Below are 20,213 nucleotides of genomic sequence, written 5' to 3'. Positions count from 1 at the left end.
TTCATTGTTTTCACTTGAATTCTGCTGCACTGTGCACATGGCAGAATTTCAAATTCCAGACTTCGCAGAAAGAATTAACTTATTAATTCTTCCAGCAGAATCTGCTTGAACATGCATTGCCATCAATGGCGATGGTACATGTCCGAGTGGACCAGCAGACTGATTTAGTTAGCACCTACCATGCATGCATGTCTACACAGAATTTCTCCTAGAGCAGTGGTATTCAACTGGCAGATCGCGATCCAGATCCGGACGGTGGCCACCAGTCATTCGGACCTCCAGCTGGATCTCCCCTTATTCATTTGTAGCTGTGTCTTATAGACAACTATACAAATGAATAGCTTCGGCCCGGAGCGAGGGAACAGTGTGCTCCCTGCCCGGCCGCGCTTGTTCCCCCTCCTGTGACTCTCCAGTTATTGTAGAACTTCAGCTCCCATCAAGACCTCCTGTCTGTGCATGATGGGAGCTGTAGTATGCACAGAGAGTCAGAGAGTGGCAAAGTTTATGTGGGGGCACAGTGGCATAATTGATTCTGGGCATAGTGGCATAATTAATTCTGGGGGCAAAGTGGCATCCTTAATTCTGGGGGAATAGTGGCACCATTAATTCTGGGGGCACAGCGGCATCATTACTTCTGTGCGGCACAGCGGCATCATTAATTCTGTGCGGCACAGTGGCATCATTAATTCTGGGCGGCACAGCGGCATCATTAATTCTGGGTGGTACAGCGGCATCATTAATTCTGTGCGGCACAGCGGCATCATTAATTCTGTGCGGCACAGCGACATCATTAATTCTGTGCAGCACAGCGGCATCATTAATTTTGGGGGCACAGTGGCATCATTAAATCTACGGGCACAGCAGCATTATTAATTCTACGGGCACAGTGGCATCATAAATTTTGTGCAGCACAGGGGCATCATTAATTCTGGGAGCACAGCGGCATCATTAATTCTGGGAGCACAGTGGCATACTTAATTCTGGGAGCACAGTGGCATACTTAACTCTGGGGGAACAGTGGCATCCTTAATTCTGGGGGCACAGTGGCATGCTTAATTCTGGGGGCACAGTGGCATCATTAATTCTACGGGCACAGCGGCATGATTCATTTTGTGTGGCACAACGGTATCATTAATTCTGGGGGCACAGTGGCATCATTAATTCTGGGGGCACAGCGGCATCATCAACTTTGTGCTGCAAGCAGCATCATTAATTCTGGGGGCACAGTGGCATCATTAATTCTAGGGGCACAGCGGCATCGTTAATTTTGTGTGGCACAGTGGCATACTTAATTCTTGGGGCACAGTGGCATCATTAATTCTGGGGGCACAGCGGCATCATTAAATCTGTGCTGCACAGCGTCATCATTAATTCTGGGGGCACAGTGGCATCATTAATTCTAGGGGCACAGTGGCATCATTAATTTTGTGTGGCACAGTGGCATCCTTAATTCTTGGGGCATAGTGGCATCATTAATTCTGGGGGCACAGCGGCATCATTAAATCTGTGCTGCACAGCGGCATCATTAATTGTTGGGGCACAGTGGTATCATTAATTCTAGGGGCACAGCAGCATCATTAATTTTGTGTGGCACAGTGGCATCCTTAATTATTGAGGCACAGTGGCATCATTAAATCTGGGGGCACAGTGGCATCATTAAATCTGTGCTGCACAGCGGCATCATTAATTCTGGGCGCACAGCGGCATCATTAATTCTGGGGGCACAGTGGCATCATTAATTCTAGGGGCACTGCGGCATCGTTAATTCTGAGTGGCACAGCGGCATCATTAATTCTGTGCAGCACAGCGGCATCATTAAAGGGGTATTCCAGGAAAAAACTTTTTTTTTATATAGCAACTGGCTCCAGAAAGTTAAACAGATTTGTAAATTATAACAGCTTTGTTATTCAGAGTAAAAAGAAGTCGCACTCACCCCGTAACTTATACACAAGTCTTGTAGTTTATTCACACCGGCAGAGTGGAACAATAAAAGCGGTCACACACGTGGGGAGCGAGAGCAGCCGCTCTCAAGATGCGGGGCACACCACCAAGGCAGGTTATATGGTCACAGCAGCTAGAGCCATCCCGTACCTTTATCTGGCTAATTGGACTCAGTAGTGCCTGGTGCGAGTCTTACTTCTGTGAAAATACTAGATTTGTAAATTACTTCTATTAAAAAATCTTAATCCTTTCAGTACTTATGAGCTTCTGAAGTTAAGGTTGTTCTTTTCTGTCTAAATCCTCTCTGATGACACCTGTCTCGGGAAACGCCCAGTTTAGAAGAGGTTTGCAATGGGGATTTGCTTCTAAACTGTGTGTTTCTCGAGGCAGGTGTCATCAGAGAGGATTTAGACAGAAAAGAACAACCTTAACTTCAGAAGCTCATAAGTACTGAAAGGATTAAGATTTTTTAATAGAAGTAATAGAGAGGATTTTAATAGAAATAATAGAGAGGATTTTAATAGAAGTAATAGAGAGAGAGAGAATTTAAAAATCTGTTTAACTTTCTGGAGCCAGTTGATATATAAAAAAAGTTTTTTCCCGGAATACCCCTTTAACTCTGGGGGCACAGTGGCATCATTAATTCTGGGGGCACAGTGGCATCAGTTATTCTGTGGGGCACAGGGGCATCATTAATACAGGGGCACAGTGGCATCATTAATTCTATGCGGCACAGCGGCATCATTAATTCTGGGCGGCACAGCGGCAGCATTAATTCTGGGCGGCACAGCTGCATCATTAATTCTGGGTGGCAAAGCGGCAACATTAATTCTGGGCGGCACAGCGGCATCATTAATTCTGGGGGCCCAGTGGCATCATTAATTCTGGGGGCACAGTGGCATCAGTTATTCTGTGCGGCACAGGGGCATCATTAATTCAGGGGCACAGTGGCATCATTAATTCTATGCGGCACAGCGGCATCATTAATTCTGGGCGGCACAGCGGCAGCATTAATTCTGGGTGGCACAGCTGCATCATTAATTCTGGGCGGCACAGCTGCATCATTAATTCTGGGTGGCAAAGCGGCAACATTAATTCTGGGCGGCACATCGGCATCATTAATTCAGGGGGCCCAGTGGCATCATTAATTCTGGGGGCACAGCGGCATCATTAATTTGGGGGGCACAGCGGCATCATTAACTCAGTGCCGCAAGCAGCATCATTAATTCTGGGGGCACAGTGGAATCATTAATTCTAGGGGCACAGCACCATCATTAATTTTGTGTGGCACAGGGGCATCCTTAATTCTTGGGGCAAAGTGGCATCATTAATTCTGGGGGCACAGCAGCATCATTAACTCTGTGCCGCACAACGGCATCCTTAATACTGGGGGCACAGTGGCATCCATATATATACATGGGGGGGGCGCACGGGGGGGGATGTTGGTTTGTAGCGCTTAGAGTACTTTTCAGGGCTGAAGAAAATTGGTGTGGGTTATTGTGTAAATGATGGGAGCTGCAACTTCTGTGCGACGTTCAGAGAAAAGTCGCACATCATGAATCGATCACCACTGCATAAAACTAGCCTAAAGCACTGTATATGGAAGTTATCTTTCAGATATGATCTATAGCAAAAGTCGCAGGAGAAGTGACAGACTTTTGATGCAACTTTTTTAGATAGAAAAAAAAACGGTCTAAATAGCTTGATTAATTCCCCTCCTAATTCTCACAAGGTTTGGGCAGCTTAAGCAGAACTATCAATATCTCTTCTAGAAGCTTTAAAGGAAAACGGTCACCAGTTCCCCTGCACTATAACCTGATACACCGGGTTATAGTGCAGGTGAACAGGAGACCGATGCGGGGTCTTCGACTGCTATACCTACCTGCAGTCCGGCACCCCGTTCCTCCAGGTCCCCCTTCTTCTATCGCTCACTTGCGCTTTGAGGCGGGCCCGCCAACTAGATTTAAATATTCATAAGCGCCGGTCACGTGAGCGCTCAGTAGGCACGAGCGCTCATGTGACCGGCGCTTATGAATATTTAAATCTAGCTGGTGGGCCCGCCTCAAAGTGCAAGTGAGCGTTGGAAGAAGGGGGACCTTTGGAGGATCGGGGTGCCAGTCTGTAGATAGGTATAGCAGTCCGAGAACCGCATCGGTCTCCTGGTCGCCCACACTATAACCCGGTGTATCAGGTTATAGTGCAGGGGGAACTGATGACCATTTTCCTTTAAGATTTTCCTTGCTTTTTACTCCAACATCCTGTTCCAAATCCCATAAATCTATTACAGAATTCAGTTGTTCTCCCTTTCAGGTTGCCCTTATAGCGCCAATCTAATAAAAATTTTACAAGGGGCTCACTAGAAGGAAGAGGCTTAGCAATCTTGATATTCTGATATATATATATATATATATATATATATATACACATCCCAAACAAACCCTACACCTCTGTTTTGGGAAATGCACAAGGTATCCCCTGTGGTCTTCCTTTTTCCTTTCATTAGGGGTTCTTAGAAAGAAAATAATTCCTGTGTCTTTAAGGAGTTAAACAGCTATAACCCACCATGCTTCCCTCTTAAACCAAAGATTTAATACAAAAAAAACAAAAAAAAAACCTAAACATAGTTTACCTTTGCATCCCAGTTCTTATTTAAATAATATATGCAAGTAACACATCTTCCATCTGCATTTGGGTTGTCAACATGTCGCACATAGCCTGTTCCTTTTCCAGGGTAACAAGCCACCATTGCCTGTTTGACAAAAACAATCAAAAATGTTTTAGATGCATTTAACATAATACAAGAAACAAAAATAAAAATAGATTATTAATTTGTATTATTACTTTTGAGATTAATTAATCTGACATTTTTGCCAGACATATAAAATGTTTACTTAGTTATATAAAGGGGTGCACCGTAATAAACATTTTGGGTAAAAAAAAGGATTGTCCAACCAAAACTAACTTTTCCCCTAACCACTGCATAGGGGATAAGTAGCGGATCGCGTGCGGGGGTGGGGATTGGGGATCGGGTACTGGGTGAGGAGCATGTGCGGTAGACAGCACGCGCTTCATTCATTTTTATGGGAGCGCAAGAGATGCCTGAGTGCTGTACTCTGGTCTATTTGGTACACCCATACAAAAGAATGGAGCACATGCAGTCTACCACACACACTCCTCACTGAGGGTTAGGGTCCCATTCCATAGATTGCTGGGACCCCCCTGCGGTCATCTACTTATCTTATTTTTATTTTTTTGACAACTTTTTTTTTTTTTTTTTATAGTTATTGTATATTTGTATTACGAGTCCTGTCCCTAACTAACAAGTAAGGCTCATCCCATGTAGCTTTACCTGTACTGCAGTCAGAGAAAGGTGAGGTAATGATGAGCTGCCAGCAGTAAGTGCTCTCAGTGGCCTCAAGTGCCAGTCCCTGGGAAGCCTCCAAGCCACAGCAAATTAGTAATTAGTGTTGGGCTAATCAGTACTTCCAGTGTGCCTACTACTTCGGCTGTGCGTTCAACTGGCTAACTTGCTTAAGCCACTAGGCATCCCCCTTTCCTGACATATGCTATCAGTCTCTAGTAACAGAAACACCAGGACAGAATACAGGAAAATGGATGGGGTGGGGCTTAGCAAGTGCTATGTACAGGAGTGGGGGAGAAATCTTGGGCTGTGTAACTGCAAGTCGAGTCAGTCTGCATTCAAAAGATAATCTACACAGTCCCTGAAAGGTAAATCAAAGCCTTCCTCTCATCATGCATAAAGCTCATGGCAGCTTGAATTAATAACAAAGTACCTACTGCTGTATGTATACTGTATTGCAGTACAATATCCCCTTCTATTAGCTTTTGTTTCTTTCCTTTCACACAGCAATGTGCAAAGTCAGTGCCATGCAATTTATAGTAGTGTTTAGGGTTGCTTAATCTGGAAAAAAAATGTCATATTGTGGAAAAATAGCTAAATATTGTGAGTTTGAAACGTGATTGCAATATAATAAATATATGAAAATCTCCCCATGTCAGGAACATACATTGCATTTTACATCTATCCCCCTTAACAACAATGGAGGTAAATGAACATCATGGTGCGGTGGTACTTAAATGTACTACGACGTACATTTACGTCATGGACATGACCGCGAGAACCGAACCGGTGCTCGCATCCTGCGCAGCAGGTCCAGGCTGCTATCATGATCGCACGGATGTCCGCCATTTACCACTCATTTACCCCTAAGATGCCGTGATCATGGCATCTGCGGCAGTGCGGCACTTAAAGGGGTATTCCAGGCCAAAACTATTTTTTATATTTCAACTGGCTCCGGAAAGTTAAACAGATTTGTAAATTACTTCTATTAAAAAATCTTAATCCTTCCAATAGTTATTAGCTTCTGAAGTTGAGTAGTTGTTTTCTGTCTAACTGCTCTCTGATGACTCACGCCCCAGGAGCTGTGCAGTTCCTATGGGGATATTCTCCCATCATGCACAGCTCCCGGGACGTGACATCATCATTGAGCAGTTAGACAGAAAACTTCAGAAGCTAATAACTATTGGAAGGATTAAGATTTTTTAATAGAAGTAATATACAACTCTGTTTAACTTTCCGGAGCCAGTTGATATATATAAAAAAAGGTTTTACCTGGAATACCCCTTTAACCCCTTAAGGACCCAGCCATTTTACACCTTAGGACCCGGCCATTTTTTGCACATCTGACCACTGTCACTTTAAACATTATTAACTCTGGAATGCTTTTAGTTATCATTCTGATTCCGAGATTGTTTTTTCGTGACATATTCTACTTTAACATAGTGGTAAAATTTTGTCGATACTTGCATTCTTTCTTGGTGAAAAATCCCAAAACTTGATGAAAAATTTGAAAATGTTGCATTTTTCTAACTTTGAAGCTCTCCGCTTGTAAGGAAAATGGATATTCAAACAAAAAAAATTTTAAATTCACATTTCCAATATGTCTACTTTATGTTTGCATTATAAAATTGACGTGTTTTTACTTTTGATAGACACCAGAGGGCTTCAAAGTTCAGCAGCAATTTTCAAACTTTCACAAAATTTCCAAAACTCACAATTTTTCAGGGACCGGTTCAGGTTTGAAGTGGATTTGAAGGGTCTTCATCTTAGAAATACCCCATAAATGACCCCATTATAAAAACTGCACCCCCCAAAGTATTCAAAATGACATTCAGTCAGCGTTTTAACCCTTTAGGTGTTTCACAGGAATAGCAGCAAAGTGAAGGAGAAAATTCACAATCTTAATTTTTTACACTCACATGTTCTTGTAGACCCAATTTTTGAATTTTTACAAGGGGTAAAAGGAGAAAATGTATACTTATATTTGTAGCCCAATTTCTCTCGAGTAAGCACATCTCATATGTCTATGTAAAGTGTTCGGCGGGCGCAGTAGAGGGCTCAGAAGCGAAGGAGCGACAAGGGGATTTTGGAGAGTACGTTTTTCTGAAATGGTTTTTGGGGGGCATGTTGCATTTAGGAAGCACCTATGGTGCCAGGACAGCAAAAAATACCCACATGGCATACCATTTTGGAAACTAGACCCCTTGAGGAATGTAACAAGGAATAAAGTGAGCCTTAATACTCCACAAGGGTTTCACGACTTTTGCATACGTAAAAAGAAAAAAAAATTTCTCTAACATGTGTGTTTCCCCACCAAATTTCACATTTTTACAAGGGTTAATAGCAGAAAATACCCCCCAAAATTTGTAACCCCATCTCTTCTGAGTATGGAGGTACCCCATAAGTTGACCTGAAGTGTACTACGGGCGAACTACAATGCTCAGAAGAGAAGGAGTCATATTTGGCTTTTTGAGAGCAAATTTTGCTCGGGGGGCATGTCGCATTTAGGAAGCCCCTATGGTGCCAGGACAGAAAAATAACCCCCACATGGCATATCATTTTGGAAACTAGACCCCTTGAGGAACGTAACAAGAGGTACAGTGAGCATTTACCCCCCACTGGTGTTTGTCAGATCTTTGGAACAGTGGGCTGCATGAAATTTTTAATTTGCACAGCCCACTGTTCCAAAGATCTGTCAGACACCAGTGGGGTGTAAATTCTCACTGCACCCCTCATTACATTCCGTGAGGGGTGTAGTTTCCGAAATGGGGTCACATGTGGGGTTTTGTTTTTTTTGCATTTGTCAAAACCGCTGTAACAATCAGCCACCCCTACGCAAATCACCTCAAATGTACATGGTGCACTCTCCCTTCTGGGCCTTGTTGTGCGCCCCCAGAGCACTTTGCGCCCACATATGGGGTATCTCCGTAGTCGGGAGAAATTGCATTACAAATTTTGGGGGGCTCTTTTCCCTTTTACCTCTTGTCAAAATGAAAAGTATAGGGCAACACCAGCATGTTAAAAAATTTATTTTTTTACACTAACATGCTGGTGTAGACCCTAACTTCCCCTTTTCATAAGGGGTTAAAGGAGAAAAAGCCCCCCAAAATTTGTTAGGCAATTTCTCTCGAGCACGGCGATACCCCATATGTGGCCCTAAACTGTTGCCTTGAAATACGACAGGGCTCCGAAGTGAGAGCGCCATGTGCATTTGAGGCCTGAATTAGGGACTTGCATAGGGGTGGACATCGGGGTATTCTACACCTGTGATTCCCAAACAGTAAGCCTCCAGCTGTTGCAAAACTCCCAGCATGCTTGGACAGTCAACGGCTGACCGGCAATACTGGGAGTTGTTGCTTTGCAACATCTGGAGGCTCCATTTTGGAAACAGTGGCGTACCAGATGTTTTTCATTTTAATTGGGGAGGGGAGGGGGGCTGTGTAGGGGTATGTGTATATGTAGTGTTTTTTACTTTTTATTTTATTTTGTGGTAGTGTAGTGTAGTGTTTTTAGGGTACAGTCACACGGGCGGGGGATTACAACGAGTTTCCCGCTGCGAGTTTGGGCTGCCGCGCAAAATTTGCTGCATCGCAAGCTTGCAGCCTGATACTCACTGTAAGCCCCCTGCCCATGTGACTGTACCCTGTACATTCACAGGGGGGGGGGGGGACCTCCATCTGTTGCAAAACTACAACTCCCAGCATGCACAGTCTATCAATGCATGCTGGTAGTTATAGTTTTGCAACAGCTGGAGGCACATGGGTTGGGAAACACTGAGTTAGGAAACAGACAATGTTTCCCAACCAGTGTGCCTCCACAACTCCCAAACATTCTCAGGCATGCTGGAAGTAGTAGTTCGGCAACATCTTTAGAGCCAGATGTTGCCGAACTACAACTCCCAGCATGCTTGGAGTTGTAGTTTTGCAACATCTGGAGGACTACAGTTTGCAGACCACTAATACAGTGGTTCCCAATCTGTGCCCTTCCAGATGTTGCAAAACTACAACTCCCAGTATGCCAAAACTGTCCAGGCATGCTGGGAGTTCTGCAACATCTGAAGGGCCAGATGTTACACAACTACAACTCCCAGCATGCCTGGACAGTAAGGGCATGCTGAGGATGTGTAGTTTTGCAACATCTGGAAGGGCACAGTGGTCTCCAAACTGTGGACCTCCAGATGTTGCAAAACTGCAACTCCCAGCATGCCCAGATGTCAAGGGCTGTCTGGGCATGCTGGGAGTTGTAGTGTAAGGGGTCCAGATGGAGCAGTCCAGATCGCTTTACGGCGGTCTGGACTGCTGCAAAGGTCCCGCGCCGCCGCCGAAGATCAACTCACCCGTCGCCACCATCGCCGCCGGGATCCGGGTCTTCAGGGACGAGGTAAGTACCGGGGCCAGGCCCCAGCACTCCCTCGTCCCCCGCCGCGTCCTCCGGTCTTCCTCCTGTCCTCTCCGGAGTTCCAGGGGTTGAGCAGGGCGGGAGGAAGTAACCGCCCCCCCCTGCGCTTGGTTGGTTAACTAACCGACGGATCACAGGGAATAGGAGGAGGTGGCAGGCTTGCCACCTCGCTCCTAGCCTCCAGCATGGTCCTGGATGTCTGTGACAACCGGGATCATGCAAAATTACCGGGCGGTCGGGTCCCAGAGAACCGATTAGCCCCGTATCGTCGCAGATCGCAGGGGCGATTTCCCTCGCGATTTGCGGCGATCACCGACATGGGGGCCAGACATGGCCCCCCTCGGCGTTTGCCCTGGATGCCTGCTGAAGGATTTCAGCAGGCATCCGCTTACGATCTCTGCCCGGCGCGCGGCAGGGTCCGGAAAATGCCAGGACGTAAGGGGACGTCCTGGGTTCTTAAAGCCCAGGGTGCGGGGACGTCCCCGTACGTCCTGGGTCCTTAAGAGGTTAAGGACCAAGCGGTTTTCTGTTTTTGCACTTTTGTTTTTTCCTCCTTACCTTTTAAAAATCATAACCCTTTAAATTTTGCACCTAAAGATCCATATGATGGCTCATTTTTGGCGCCACCAATTCTACTTTGTAATGACATCAGTCATTTTATCCAAAGATCTACGGCGAAATGGAAAAAAAATCATTGTGCGACAAAATTGAATTTTGTAAATTTTGGGGGCTTCTGTTTCTACGCCGTACATTTTTTGGTAAAAATTACACTATCTTTATTCTGTAGGTCCATACGATTAAAATGATACCCTACTTAGATAGGTTGGATGTTGTCGTACTTTTGGAAAAAATCATAACTACATGCAGGAAAATTAATACATTTAAAATTGTCCTCTTTTGACCCCATAACCTTTTTATTTTTCCGCGTACAGGGTGGTTTGAGGGCTAATTTTCGCTGTGATCTGAAGTTTTAAACGGTACCATTTTTGTTTTGATCGGACTTTTTGATCGCATTTTATTTATTTTTTTATCATATGAAAAGTGACCAAAAATACGCTATTTTGGACTTTGGAATTTTTTCGCGCGTACGCCATTGACCATGCGGTCTAATTTACGATGTATTTATATAGTTCGGACATCTACGCACGCGGCGATAACACATGTTTATTTTTATTATGTTTATATATTTTTTATATGGAATTTGGGAAAAGGGGGGTGATTTAAACTTTTAATAAGGAAGAGGTTAATGTGTGTGTGTTTCAACTTTTTTAAACTTTTTTTTTTTTTACACTTTTAGTCCCCTTAGGGGACTTTTAGGAGGAATCATTAGATTCCTCATACAGATCACTATGGTTGTATAGAACCATAGTGATCTGTGTGCTCTGCGCTCGAATGATAAAGCCTGGCCCGGCAGTGAAGGAGAGGTAAGCCCTAAGGCTAACTCAGTAGTGGATCGCCCCCCACGATCTCGCTGCGGGGGGGGGGGGGGGGTGAAACCACCCCCACTAGACCACCAGGGACTGAATACAGGCACCTTTAGACGCCACTGTCAACTTTGACAGCGGCGATCTAAAGGGTTAATAGCCGCCCGCGGCGATTGCCGCATGTCGGCTATTAACGCCGGCCCCCAGCTGCAGGAATCAGCTGGGGGCCGGCCGGTATGACACGGGCTCGAGTCGGGAGCCCGCGTCATACCCCAGTAACTGCCATTGGACGAGCATAGACGTCCATGGTCGTTATCGGGTTAAAATGGATGATTGGATCGCCCGCAGCGCTGCCACAGGGATGCGATCCTCCATAAGGCGAACAGAGGTTCCCTCACCTGTCTCTGTCCATCTCCTGGGGTCTTCTGCTCTGGTCTGATATCGAGAAGACCAGAGCAGAAGATCACCGATAACACTGATCAGTGCTATGCCCTATGCATAGCACTGAACAGTATTAGCAATCAAATGATTGCTATAAATAGAGGGAGGGGGGAATTATGGCACAAGGGGTTAAAGATGGAGGGGAGGGGGGAGGAATAATGGCAAAATGGGATCAGAGGGAGGGGGGAATAATGGCACAAGGGGATAAAGATCATCACCCCCCTCCATCTTAATCCCCCTGTGCCATAATTCACTCCTCCCTCTGATCCTCTTTTGCCATTATCTCTCTCTACCACTCCATCTTAATGCCCTTGTGCCATTATTTCTCCCCCCCCCCCCCACCCATCCCCCCCTCCTATCCCCCTGGGCTAATATATAACATCCCTCCCTCCCATACACTTAGTTTTAACTTTTCTTTTATATTTCCAGGCTTGTTCGGGTACCGCTTCCAGAGTCCCATTCGGCGCCGCACAGAAAGGTGACGTCCTCCTGCACTGTGCGGCACCTCCGAGCGACGTCAGGAGACGTCACACGTCTCCCCAGCAACCATGCAGCTGCCGTGGCCATTACTCGCAATGCGCTGACAAATGCTGGCCAATGCATGGCTGGTATTTGTCAGCACATTGCGTACCCCGCATAACCGGTGGCGTACCCCTAGGGGTACGCCTACCACCGGTTGAGAACCCCTGCCCTATGGGGACTATAAAGTGTAAAAAAAAAAAAAAAAAAAAAAAGGTAAAAACAAATTTAAAAATCCCCTCCCTCAATAAAAATGTAAATCATCCGTTGCTCCCATTTTACCCCCAAAAAAGCGTTTTTTTTTTTATAAAACATATTTGATATTGCCGCGTGTGTAAAAGTCCGAGGTATCAAAATATATTATCTCCCGTACGGTGAACGGCAAAAACAATAAAAAAAAAAAAGAAAAAGAAAAAAAGGCCAAAACTGTTGCTTTTTTGTCACTTTTTATTCCCCAAAAATTTATAAAAAAGTAAAAAATAAATTGTAAGCAAAAGTGGTACCGATAAAAACTAAAGATCACGGCGCAAAAAATGAGCCCTCATACCACCCCGTATACGGAAAAATTAGAAAGTTATAGGTGGTAAAAAAAAGGGCGATTTCAGACATACTAATTTTGTTAAAATAGTTAGAGATTTTTTTTTAAAGCGGAACAATTATAAAAAGGCATATACCATGGGTATCAATTGAACCGTCTTGACCCACAGAATAAAGAAAACATGTAATTTTACTGTAAACATTGGGTTGTGCCATACATTTTATGGTAAAATTAGTGATACCATTACAAAGTAAAATTGGTGACGCAAAAAACAAGCCCTCATGGTTATGTGGATGAAAATATAAAAGAGTTATGATTTTTAGAAGGCGAGGAGGAAAAAACTAAACTGCAAAAATAAAATTGGCCTGGACCTTAATGCAAAAATGGGCCTGGTCCTTAACCCCTTAACGACGCAGGACGTATATTTACGTCCTGCGCCGGCTCCCGCGATATGAAGCGGGATCGCGCCACGATCCAGCATCATATCGCGTCGGTCCCGGCGCTCATCAACGGCCGGGACCCGCGGCTAATACCACACATCGCCGATCGCGGCGATGTGCGGTATTAACCCTTTAGAAGCGGCGGTCAGCTTTGACCGCCGCTAAAGTGAAAGTGACCCGGCTGCTCAGTCGGGCTGTTCGGGACCGCCGCGGTGAAATCGCGGCATCCCGAACAGCTTACAGGACACCGGGAGGGCCCTTACCTGCCTCCTCGGTGTCCGATCGGCGAATGACTGCTCCGTGCCTGAGATCCATTATATATATATATATCATTAATTAAACCGCACGGTCAATGGCGTAAGTGCAAAAAAATTCAAAAGTAAAAAAAAGCGCATTTTTGGTCACTTTTTATACCATTAAAAAATGAATAAAAAGTGATCAAAAAGTCAGATCAAAACAAAAATCATACCGATAAAAACTTCAGATCACGGCGCAAAAAAATGAGTCCTCATACCGCCCTGTACGTGGAAAAATAAAAAAGTTATAGGGGTCAGAAGATGACATTTTTAAACGTATAAATTTTCCTGCATGTAGTTATGATTTTTTCCAGAAGTGCGACAAAATCAAACCTATATAAGTAGGGTATCATTTTAACCGTATGGACCTACAGAATAATGATAAGGTGTAATTTTTACCGAAATATGCACTGCGTAGAAACGGAAGCCCCCAAAAGTTACAAAATGGCATTTTTTCGTCAAATTTGTCGCACAATGATTTTTTTTTTCCGTTTCGCAGTGCATTTTTGGGTAAAATGACTAATGTCACTGCAAAGTAGAATTGGTGACGCAAAAAATAAGCCATAATATGGATTTTTTGGTGGAAAATTGAAAGGTTTATGATTTTTAAAAGGTAAGGAGGAAAAAACGAAAGTGCAAAAACTGAAAAACCCTGAGTCCTTAAGGGGTTAATATAGTGGCAGGAAAAAAAAAACTAAACAAAAAAAATAATGCTAGCCCTGGGCCTCTGTAGGTCTGCTACAGATCCCATTCTCCTCCAGGCAGCATAGGCTTCTTCTGTACTTTAGAAATCTCAGAAAGGTGCAGCTCACAACAAAAGGACCAAGGAAATGAAAGCTATAACCGGTTCCCACCGGCGTCAGGAAAATAAAGTTCCGAAAAATAGCTTTTACCTCAAGGGCCTCACCATTCTAGGTGCATAATGATATGGGTGGAAATGAATGTAACAAACAGCATCAATATAAAAATTTAATAAATGTAAAATAATTAATACACATAATAAGGCACTACAAAGGATAACTCCACTGGGCCCTAGTGGGTTATCAGATATAATTGTATAAAAAAGGACTGCTAAAAAAATATACAAGAATATAATCCGATGAAAGAGCATAAGAAAATACAGTCCGTTGGTCCGGTAACTGTGTTAAAGTCCCGCTGTGAATCAGATGGCAAAAAATAGGCTTGTTGCAAATAATGTAGAGTCAATTTTAGATAGATGGTATAATATATTATACAAACAATGGTTGAATTTTTCACTGCCTGTGGCCACCTGGTTCTCACTGCTGTGGACCGATGAATGGTGGCTGTGAAGTCCTCTCCAGTATGTCCTCAGATGGAAAATATACTACCGACACTCTGGCAGGAGTGACGGTGAGCACGGGAGCGGCGTCCCACTTGGAGACCTGGACTGCGGGAGGTAGATGAAGGGGAGGTGCCGCCAGGCAAGGCTAAGGAAGAGTGGATTAACTCCTCAGATGCTGGGTTAACTCCTCAGATGCTGGGACTTGCACAGTTAGGTTCGGACACTGGTATAATCAGATTGTGTGAACAGTGACGAAACGCGTTTCGGGGTGCTGGGAACAGTAGTCTTCCGACCCCTTCCTCAGTAGATAAATGTGTATACAACAACTATAAAATGATGCTGTTTATATGGCAGAATTGCACCTGATGGTACTTGTTAAACATAAAGAAAAAACGGAGTTAGGATCACAAGATTGTGTATATCCCCAAATCTGTCAAATAAGCGGAGTGGAGCAACAAGACAGAAAACAGGGAATTCTAATAAAACCCTGTTCACATTAGTTACCATAGCTGTAGTGAAAATATAGTTTAATGCAACAAACTAGCCAATATCAAACACCTAATAATGATCTATTCATTATACACACATATTTTCTGGGGCCGAAGAGTTGCCAAAATTCAAATGCACTGTAATTGCAAAATATGGTGGGCATAAAATCACAAAAGGCTAATACTGTGATTTGATTATTTTAGCGATAAATCATGCAGCTCTAGTAGTGTACTGTGTGAACCATTCCCCACCACAGCCTCCTCACTCCACAGCTCTTGAACCAGCACTATGCCATGGCATAGATAAGAGGAGTAGGTGCTATGCTGTAATTGGCCAGAGAAGTCAAGGAAAGCAAGTTCTTTGTATTTACTACTTAGAACAGCTAAGCACTGGTCCTGCACCCTGAAATGGAGAAAAATAACTGCAGCATACAGGAGAATCTCAGGGGCTCAATAATAGTGTGAGAGTACTAAAAATCATCTTGTCACTACTCTGAGGGGTTAATGTAACAAAACCAAGCAGGATTGTAAAAAGATTGTATGCCAATAATATGGCATATAAAAGACACAACTTTTTTGTGACGTATTAGCATCTTTACACCAAGTTTGGCTCGATTTAAAAAAGTAGGCATGTTTTAGTTGGTAGGGGCTCACATTTATTGTAATTAAACTGGAATAAATTATAGCTGAAATCTAACTTACGGTAGCTTATAGCTGGCAAACATTTTAGTTCAAAGGCAAATCAAAAAAGATGCTACAAATGTATTAAGATGTGCACCTACAATTAGCGCATCTTAGCAACACTAGAAGACATGAGCTGAGAGCACAAGGATATTCCAGGTGCCAGTTTTTCCACCAAGCCTAGACCCCTCAGCATACACAGCGACTGGAGTTATTAAAGTGGTACTCCGGTGGAAACCTTTTTTTTTTTTTTTTAAATCAACTGGTGCCAGAAAGTTCAACAGATTTGTAAATCACTTCTATAGGAAAATTTGAATCCTTCCAGTAGGGGCTGTATACTAAAGAGAAATCCAAAAAAGAAATGCATTTCCTGTGATGTCACCACCACAGTGCTCTCTGCTGACCTCTGCTGTCCATTTTAGGAACTGTCCAGAGCAGGAGAAAATCCCCATAGCGAACATATGCTGCTCTGGACAGTTCCTAAAATGGACAGCAGAGGTCAGCAGAGAGCACTGTGGTTATGACATCAGAGGAAATGCATTTCTTTTTTTGCATTTCTCCTTAGTATACAGCCCCTAAAAAGTACTGGAAGGATTAAGATTTTTTAATAGAAGTGATTTACAAATCTGTTTAACTTTCTGGCACCAGTTGATTTAAAAAAAAAAAAAGGTTTCCACCGGAGTACCCCTTTAAATATATACAACATACGGCTGAGGTGCTCCGCTCCAATACCTTTTCAAGTAACTCCAAACATGTAGAAAAAGAATGAGCGGGCACTCATCACTCCTGTAGTCTTCTGTTCACTTCGAACCGGTAGGGAGGTTGGCATGGACATGCAGGAGTACTCAGTGCCTCTGAGCACTCCTGCATGTCCACGTCAACCTCCTTGCCTGCTCGAATGAAGTGAACAGGAGACTACAGGAGTGGCGAGTGCTCACTTATTCTTTTTCTACATGTTTGGCACTGTTTAACTTAAAGCGTACCTGTCAGATCTCCCCCCCCCCCCCCCCCCCCACACACACACAAAAAAAAAAAAAAACTTAAATGTTACTTGGTACCTTATCCTAATCATGTACATACAGTCATGGCCATGTTGGCACCCCTGAAATTTTTCTAGAAAATTAATTATTTCTCACAGAAAAGGATTGCAGTAACACGTTTTGCTATACACATGTTTATTACATTTGTGTGTATTTGAACTAAACCAAAAAAGGGAGGAAAAAAAGCAAATTGGACATAATGTCACACCAAACTCCAAAAATGGGCTGCACAAAATTATTGGCACCCTTTCAAAATGGTAGAAAAATAAGATTTCAAGCATGTGATGCTCTTTAAACTCACCTGGGGCAAGTAACAGGTGTGGGCAATATAAAAATCACACCTGAAAGCAGATAAAAAGGAGAGAAGTTCACTTAGCCTTTGCATTGTGTGTCTGTGTGCGCCACACTAAGCATGGACAACAGAAAGAGGAGAAGAGAACTGTCTGAGGACTTGAGAACCAAAATTGTGGAAACAAGATCAACAATCTCAAGCTTACAAGTCCATCTCCAGAGATCTAGATTTGCCTTTGTCCACAGTGCGCAACATTATCAAGAAGTTTGCAACCTATGGCACTGTAGCTAATCTCCCTGGGCATGGACGTAAGACAAAAATTTATGAAAGGTGTCAATGCAGGATAGTCCGGATGGTGGATAAGCAGCCCCAAACAAGTTCCAAAGATATTCAAGCTGTCCTGCAGGCTCAGGGAGCATCATTGTCAGCAAAAACTATCAGTCTATATTTAAATGAAATAAAATGCTATGGCAGGAGACCCAGGAGGACTCCACTGCTGACACAGAGAAATAAAAAAGCAAGAATACATTTTGACAAAATCAACTTGAGTAAGCCAAAATCCTTCTTTGAAAATGTCTCCTGGTCAGATGAGACCAAGATAGAACTTTTAGGTAAAGCACATCATTCTACTGTTTACCAAATACGAAATGAGGCCTACATAGAAAAGAACACAGTACCTGCAGTGAAATATGGCGGAGGTTCAATGATGTTTTGGGGTTGTTTTGCTGCCTCTGGCACTGGGTGCCTTGAATGTGTGCAAGGCATCATGAAATCTGAGGATTACGAATGGATTTTGGGTCGCACTGTACAGTCCAGTGTCAGAAAGCTGAGTTTGCATCCGAGATCTTGGGTCTTCCAGCAGGTCAATGACCCGAAACATACGTAAAAAAAAAAACACCCAGAAATGGATGGCAACAAAGCGCTGGAAAGTTCTGAAGTGGCCAGCAATAAGTCCAAATCTAAATCCCATTGAACACCTGTGGAGAGATCTTAAAATTGCTGTTTGGAAAAGGCGCCCTTCCGATAAGAGAGACCTGGAGCAGTTTGAAAAGGAAAAGTGGTCCAACATTTCCACAGAGAGGTGTAAGAAGCTTATTGATGGTTATAGGAAGCAACTGATTTCAGTTTTTTTTCCAAAGGGTGTGCAACCAAATATTAAGTTAAGGCTGCCAATAATTTTGTCCAGACCATTTTTGGAGTTTGGTGTGACATTATGTCCAATTTGCTTTTTTTTGTTCCCTTTTTTATAGTTCCAATACACACAAAGGGAATAAACATGTGTATAGCAAAACATGTGTTACCTCAATCCTTTTCTGTGAGAAATAGTTCTAGAAAAATTTCAGGGGTGCCAACATTTACGGCCATGACTGCATAATTTTTATGTCTCCAACACCCATATTTCAATGAAAAAATTGAATAATAAACCTGATCACTGTCTTTTCATTCTCTCGTAAAGGGGGGGTGTCCCTCTCTTGGTTGCCTGGCAGCCCTGCTCTGTAACCCTTTCCTCTCTGGTTTTATGCTGTACATTAGAAATGAGCGAATTTTTGAAAAATTCGATTTTGCCGTTTCGCTGAATTCTCCAAAAAAATTTGGTTTGATCCAAATGTATTTATGGCTAATCGCTATTATAAACAGCTATTTTTTGGGTAAAGAGAGCCTCAATAGGGGTGTAGAACACTTTGCCTTGTCGTAACACGCATAGGGAATGTGCTGTGTTAGTGAAATAATAATCTTCCAAATGGAAAACTGTAGATTATTTGGATAACATCGTCTGGTAACAGACAGCACATGGCCGACGGGCCGTTTGTCGCCACACAGGGCGCTTAATCGTGATCTTTGACATTAGTCCAAACCCCTCCCTTATATACAAAAACTTTATTAGTATAACACCTATATAAACTCGACATACAGATACAGTGTAAATATAAAAAATAATTGGGGTTACATGCACATATAGACAGTTCAGGGGGGAGTTAATATTAATTAGCAAATTGCCTTAGTAATGTTAAGACAGGTAAACATAAATCGCTCAGTAAGGAAAGATGTTAATCATGCACCTGCTGTCAGTAAGGAAACACGCTCAGGTCTCCACGCTCGTTCAGACCGTTTCCGCCGCCAACCAAACTCACACACTGGGGGAGGCTATGGAGGGCGAGAAACCTCTGCAGATTGGCCCGCTGGGCTTTTCTATAAACCCTGATTTTTCCAAACAAGATATTCATACAGTACAGACACTCATGGATTTAGCTGGGGGAAGCAGTAGAAATGATGCACTGACAGAAATTACAGTCAAATTTTAATCCCTCTTTGGCGGTCGGTTCCAATATTTGCATGTTTATGTAAATCTTACGAGAGGGGAAAATGAAGCATTAAAATGGCTGTTCCAGCAGGACGATATTATTGTGAAACCGGCCGACAAAGGTGGAAACATTGTATAGGGTGAGCCATTTATATGAATACATCTTAATAAAATGGGAATGGTTGGTGATATTAACTTCCTGTTTGTGGCACATTAGTATATGTGAGGGGGGAAATTTTTCAAGATGGGTGGTGACCATGGTGGCCATTTTGAATCCAACTTTTGTTTTTTCAATAGGAAGAGGGTCATGTGACACATCAAACTTATTGGGAATTTCACAAGAAAAACAATGATGTGCTTGATTTTAACGTAACTTTATTCTTTCATGAGTTATTTACAAGTTTCTGACCACTTATAAAAAGTGTTCAATGTGCTGCCCATTGTGTTGGATTGTCAATGCAACCCTCTTCTCCCACTCTTCACACACTGATAGCAACACGGCAGGAGAAATGCTGGCACTGGCTTTCAGTATTCGTAGTTTCAGGTGCTGCACATCTCGTATCTTCACAGCATAGACAATTGCCTTCAGATGACCCCAAAGATAAAAGTCTAAGGGGGTCAGATCGGGAGACCTTGGGAGCCATTCAACTGGCCCATGACCTGGCACCCATAATGTGGTGGTGCACCATCTTGCTGGAAAAACTCAGGGAAAGTGCCAGCTTCAGTGCATAAAGAGGGAAACACATCAT

General features: G+C 43.4%; 1 protein-coding gene across 11 annotated transcripts in view; it reads right to left on the bottom strand.

The window, feature by feature from the left end:
- The window catches only part of EGLN1 (egl-9 family hypoxia inducible factor 1), a 501,918-nt gene that overhangs the window by 270,343 nt on the left and 211,362 nt on the right, over positions 1-20,213 (bottom strand). For 10 of the 11 annotated variants that reach the window (XR_008891419.1, XR_008891417.1, XR_008891418.1 and 7 more), the window contains exon 2: positions 4,571-4,690. The exons of the other annotated variant lie outside the window; for it this stretch is intronic. Coding sequence is in view for 7 of the 10 variants with exons in the window: in XM_056566908.1 (XP_056422883.1) it covers positions 4,571-4,690 (120 nt within the window). In the remaining 3 variants the exon portion in view is untranslated. The remainder of the gene's footprint in view (positions 1-4,570; positions 4,691-20,213) is intronic. 11 annotated transcript variants of the gene reach the window in all.

The sequence above is a fragment of the Hyla sarda genome, chromosome 3 (assembly GCF_029499605.1).
Source record: "Hyla sarda isolate aHylSar1 chromosome 3, aHylSar1.hap1, whole genome shotgun sequence".
NCBI lineage: Eukaryota > Metazoa > Chordata > Amphibia > Anura > Hylidae > Hyla > Hyla sarda.
The sequence above is the reverse complement of the archived record's forward strand: the minus strand, read 5'-3'. Positions and strand labels throughout refer to the sequence as shown.